Here is a 5879-nt window from a genome sequence, read left to right on the forward strand (position 1 = left end):
CCGGCGGGAATCATTTCTACTTTCTGTATTAGTTTAGGGTTAAATGGCTTTCCTGAATATGTTTTAGCACACTGGCAGCGTAGCTGTAGCCTGGCATCGATGACTTAATGAAACAAGATAGAAAGAAGAGCATTAGTGCCGCTCTTACGCTATATACCGAACGCATACAAGCATCTCGAAACCTTGAATAAACAAGCATGTGATAGCGGCTATAAGTCGATCAAAATGATGCTTACCTTCTGCCGTGAAGAGCAGTGTCACGCATGTCAGAAAAACGAATGATGTGAGTTTCATCGGTTGTGAAACTTGAAGTGATCAGTGCGCAAGCTTCTAAACGGCAGATGTTTCTTAGAGTATCCGTCTTTCACCGTCACTTGATAGTGTTTGTTTATAATTTGGCAGGACTTTCTCTTTTAAAGAACCCCGTGGCTGACATCACATTTATAAAAACCAATTGCGCAACAGGTCCTCCTTCAGTAAACCCAAATTCCAGCGAATGAACCCAGAAGGCTTCATAAAGCGTGATTTTACAAATAACCCACCGGTGATGTATTATTTACAGTTTGACGAGCGATTTCAACCAGAAATGATCTGTAAGTAAGTAAAAGATGCAGGCCTTCCCAAAAACAGGTTGAGCAAAAGCCAACAATATGTCATAAAAATATACAATAAGATAAGCACAGTAACTACATAAAGAGCTGACTGCATGCAACCTGGATTTTTACGGATGGTAGCATTGCATATTATTTAATCAAAGCAATGCATTCCTAATTCTTCCTTTCTAAAATACATCAGTCATTAGTCAGGCACTTGCCCACCGCGTTTACAGAGATCATTTCAGTTTTAAGAAGCCTTTAAACATACCGATAAACACAGCATTTAATCCCACCTTTGCCTTTGGAAGGATTTTGCCTTTCAAAACGTTTATATTCACACGTACCCCAGCCATTCAGAGACTTTTTGGCCAGCCCAACCTCTTTAACCTGTAGAAGCAGGACCAGATATTTTAATAAGTGCCACGTTTTCACGTTCACGGTTTTTGCACAGTTTCAGACCTTTCAAGGAAGGCAAAAACGTAGAGAATAAAACCATTTCTAACTTGTTCTAATGCGTACAAAAGAAAGCGCACTGTAATCCATTGAAACCTATTACAGCGACGTATAATAACACCAGCTATAGTGTTATAATTTATAAGAAAAATATCTCTGAAGTGAGAACGCGCGCAGTAAAAATGAGAAATGTTATAATACTGAATAATGTACCGTTTCGAAGGTTAAGTCGTTTTCAGTTTATTATTTTTTATCGTTTAGATTTGGCCCTGCACAAAAATGTTAATTGGACGCATTCGGAGAGACTGACCACCATGAAGACTGATTACAGGAGACATGCGCTAAAACATTAATCATGTTCACCACACCTATATAAAAAAAAACTGTGCAAAGCTCACACACACACACACTAGTCTCAGCCTCGAGCAATCATAGAGGTATATATATACACACACACACACACACACACACACACACACACACACACACACACACACACACACACACACACACACACATATACACACACACACACACACACACACACACACACACACACACACACACACACACACACACACACACACACACACACTAGTCTCAGCCTCGAGCAATCATAGAGGTAAATATATATATATATATATATATATATATATACACACACACACACACACACACACACACACACACACACACACTAGTCTCAGCCTCAATCATAGAGGTATATATACAAGCAATCATAGAGGTATATATACACACACACACACACACACACACACACACACACATACACACACACACACACACACACACACACACACACACACACACACACACACACACACACACTCTCAGCCTCGAGCAATCATAGAGGTAATATATATATATATATATATATATATATATATATATATATATATATATATATATATATATATATATATATATATATATATATATATACACACACACACACACACATATATATATATTAGTCTCCCTTAAGACCGGATCCTAAAAGAAAAGTGATTTTAAGTATTGATCAAGTGACCAGCGGCAGACAGTGAGTATGATTGATCAGTTAAGCTGTCAATCATCACAAAGTTTATAGATAAAGGCTGCAAAAAGGCATCTTCCTCCACTTCCTGTTTACTGAGATGATTGCGATGTGCATTAACTAAGCACAAGTACGCATTAGTATATGGCCCTTTAGAGCGCATGGCTTCTGTGGGGTGTGTATAATAGCAGATGTACGATGTGTTCATGTGAATCAGATTTGGCCGTACAGACCGAACGAGGCTTTAGAGTGCAAGAGTTTTTAACGGCAGCTTATGTTTTTTCCTTTAACTTCAGTCCCCGTTTATTGTGACACGTCGCAGAACACGTTCTTATTAATCTTACTTTGGGTTCTGCGGGAGAAGTTTGGAAAGGTAATTCATTTTTGTGTGAATGGTGCAATGATCGGACAAAGAAGCACAATAGAGATCGACTAAAATATCCATCATGACAAGTTTTTTTGTTTTTTATTATTGCAAACGTGTCAAACGTATCCGAGACCGACGCGAAACTTTTTAAACATGAAAATGCAATTCAGCGACGCAACAACAATAAATATAATTTAATAAAAAAATACGATGAAGGTCAGGCTAGGTTACAGTAAAGTTTCATAAAACAGGTGGTAGAAAAGGCGCAGCTTCACATTCGATACTTCATTTATAAACCAGAGACGACAAAATAAAAAATTCTATATTACAATAATAGCTGAACCAGTTGTCTTCAGTTGCTCTTTAAATGGTTGACGCTTCTGTTGTTGAATCTGCAAACACGAAGAGACACGTTAGCGTCTGAAGAATGCTCCAAACTGCCTCGTCGTCCGAATTTAAAAGCATTCAATATTATCGTTAGTATGAGTGAATTAAAATCATGCTAATGAGTAACTTTTGAGTCACAGACAAGAACTTACTTTTCTTTGAGAGAAATCACCCAGGCTTTTGCCGGATCCAGACACATGCTTCCTTTCTTCATCCTGGCGCTGTAAGAGACAAATTCTTTAAAATCTTTGTAATGATTTTATCTTTACTATTGCATAAAATAAAGCGCATGAATCACATCCCCAAAAATAAACATTCGGTCATCGTTTACCTGCCCTCAAGCGTTGCTTTATTGTACTCGTACTTGTACTTTATTTACTTGAGGAACACAAAATGAGTTACTTAGCAGAATGTCCAAGCCCCTCATTTTTAAACACCGCAAAAGAAAATGTTTTTTATTTATACATTAATTATTTTTCCTTTTATTATTATTATTATTTTTAGCATCTATACCGTGAAGATAAAACTCAAGCAGACTGAAGGCGAGTAAATAATAACCGAATTTCGTTCATTAGGCGAGCCGTCCACAAAGCATCAAGTGTTCGCATGCTCTCATGACCCTAAAGATCTATGTCTGAACCTTAATCTGAACGTTTCACTGAATGCACCAACAAGTGCCCACTAACAAGCGAACTCCTCAAACGAAGTACACCAGGATGCACCATCCGGCTAATTTTAAATGACAACGCAGAGATTTCTAACGTTTCTATAGACGTTTGTATAGGCTTTCGCACTCACATGATCTCCTCGTTTTTGCAGTGCGCCCAGCGGAATCACCCTCAGAGACAGTATTCTGTTGGTCGGCACCGTTGGCTCCGAATGCGTCTTGATGCACTCGCAGCGTAGATGCAAGGGTCTGGGGATGCCTGCAGCGACAGAGAGAGAGAGAGAGAGAACGGCCGTGAGATTACCAACCGAAGATTCATCAAAGAGAAAGCCTGACGAGAACGAGTCGGTCCGCTCACCCTCAGCGCTGGACAGCAGAGCGGCCGCGCAGATCACAAGCGTGAAGGCAGATGCGCTGAACTCGGTCATCCTGAGTCGGGTTTGTGTTTGAGAGCAATGCCGGGGAAGGTCTGCTGCAGTCGCTTGGCTGTGCGTCTGACGGTGGCCTACACTCTCACTTTTATAGAGAGACACTCCCACACAGGGCCAGAGAGTTTATTGCGCAATTACGCTTTCTCACTATTGTTCTCTTCCTAGGAACTCACTCTTATTCAATCGAAATTGCACTTGGTAGTAAAGAGATTTGGAAACAGTACAATGTCAACTGAGATGGCAGAAGCCGTGGAGACCTAATAAAGCTTGCTGCATCGGACGCATGCACAGCACTGAAATAACTGAACTGTTACGGTTTTGTAACGTTTTTGGGGGTTTTTTTTCAAGTGCAGTGGCGCAAAATGTGCGCCTCGCTTATTTAATGAACTCTTGTAAATATATATACGTTACTTTTATGCTAATATTTCAAGGGGAACACCTGCTAAACTGAAGAAATGATCACGATTAGGGTTATATGATTCATCATAAATTGCACAATTGCATTGCATTGTAAGTTTTCAGCTTTGATAAAAAAAAAAAAAAAAAAAAAAAAAAACCCCAAGCATTTAAATGTCATCTTACTAAGACATATTAATGGAAAATATAGTGTGATAAATATATAATTATATTTTATTATCTGCTTTACTGTTAGAAAGAGCTCTTTCCTTTTGCCCATATAATTATCATAATCCGCAACACACAGATAAACTATATCATATTAAATGTTTCAGAAAAACCTGATGCATTGAATATGTTACTTAGCGGAAAAAAAAAATAGTGCTAAACGTACTGCTTTTCTGTTTAACACCGTGCATTTGTACTGACGCAATCTGTAATATAAATAAAGGCGAACTGTTCCGTTAAAAACATCATAGCATTTTCATTGCAATTTTATTCTGATTTATTCAAAGGCACAAACACGCACGCTTTCAACTTCACCCCGAGACAAAACGTGTTTAGTCTTGCGTTTTCAGGTTCGTTGCGGCAGTTCAGAAAACTTGATTGAATCATGCGTTTGACTGCGTGTGTCACCCCGCAGTTCCCCTTTAACCATTGCAGCATCACAGAAGTAGTGAAATCTCTGATGACACATTGAAATACTACAGATAGTTCAGTGAAGAAAATGTCAAAATGTTGCTCTGTTTATAAGTAAGCGTGATATCTGCTGCCAAAGACAACAGATGACTTACTCGGGCTCCTCTGAATTTTGACCTGAACTCTAAGACAAAAAGAAAAACACTTGTGCTGCCAAAGACAGTATTGTATTGTTTTTACTATGGACATGAGAAAACACAGCTGACGACACCGCAAAAGTATTTCCAATGGTTTTTCAAGGCAACCCAGAGAAGTCCATGAATCAAATATAAAATTTAAGCAATATTTGTTAATATTGTCCTGCATTACACTTAATTGTGGCTCAGATGCCTCTCTCTCTTTCCTTCTCTCTCAAAATAGCGCTGTGATTTTTATTTTTTTCCACAAATGAAAGCGCCATCTTACATAAAAGAAAGGCAACCTATAGTTAAGCGCTAAACGATTTCTAAATTGTTCTTCGTGTTTCAACGTAAGCGTTTAGTAATCGAGCGATTTTACTGAATCTCAAATCTTCAGGGGTTTTAAAAGTCTTTCAGCGCAGAAGATGAAAGGAGTTCCAGAAATGATGAGCAAGAGCCTGGGAAGGCTTCCAAAATAAATTGTCTCCGAAGAACCGGAATCAGAGAAATCGTGTCCGGATTCATCAGCAGCGAGCTTCCCCAGAAGATCATTCCTCCCAGAACCCAGCGATGCCTCAGGAAGCCACAAACACCTCAAGGTCAGGACAGAAGGGAGCGCGGCGCTCTTTTGCATCGTTAAAGGTGACCGTTTGTGACTCATCTATCCCAGACGAAACCAAATATGATCCTCCAGCCTTGTGGGAGAA

General features: G+C 39.2%; 2 protein-coding genes across 2 annotated transcripts in view; both read right to left on the reverse strand.

The window, feature by feature from the left end:
* cxcl8b.3 (chemokine (C-X-C motif) ligand 8b, duplicate 3) overlaps positions 1 to 417 on the reverse strand; it is a 1128-nt gene extending 711 nt beyond the window's left edge. The window contains exons 1-2 of the mRNA XM_043243310.1: positions 237 to 417; positions 1 to 103 (exon numbers count right to left, since the gene is read on the reverse strand). The exon at positions 1 to 103 is cut by the window's left edge and continues 27 nt beyond it. Of these exons, the coding sequence (XP_043099245.1) occupies positions 1 to 103; positions 237 to 294 (161 nt within the window). The 5' untranslated portion in view covers positions 295 to 417. The remainder of the gene's footprint in view (positions 104 to 236) is intronic.
* Positions 418 to 2555: 2138 nt separating this feature from the next.
* Positions 2556 to 4045, reverse strand: cxcl8b.1 (chemokine (C-X-C motif) ligand 8b, duplicate 1). The gene is made up of 4 exons (XM_043243675.1): positions 3886 to 4045; positions 3659 to 3786; positions 3013 to 3081; positions 2556 to 2865 (listed from the first exon to the last, which is right to left on the reverse strand). The coding sequence occupies exons 1-4, from the start codon at positions 3953 to 3955 to the stop codon at positions 2794 to 2796; spliced, it is 339 nt and encodes a 112-aa protein (XP_043099610.1). The 5' UTR covers positions 3956 to 4045; the 3' UTR covers positions 2556 to 2793.
* Positions 4046 to 5879: the final 1834 nt, after the last annotated feature.

This window comes from Puntigrus tetrazona, chromosome 7 (assembly GCF_018831695.1).
Source record: "Puntigrus tetrazona isolate hp1 chromosome 7, ASM1883169v1, whole genome shotgun sequence".
NCBI lineage: Eukaryota > Metazoa > Chordata > Actinopteri > Cypriniformes > Cyprinidae > Puntigrus > Puntigrus tetrazona.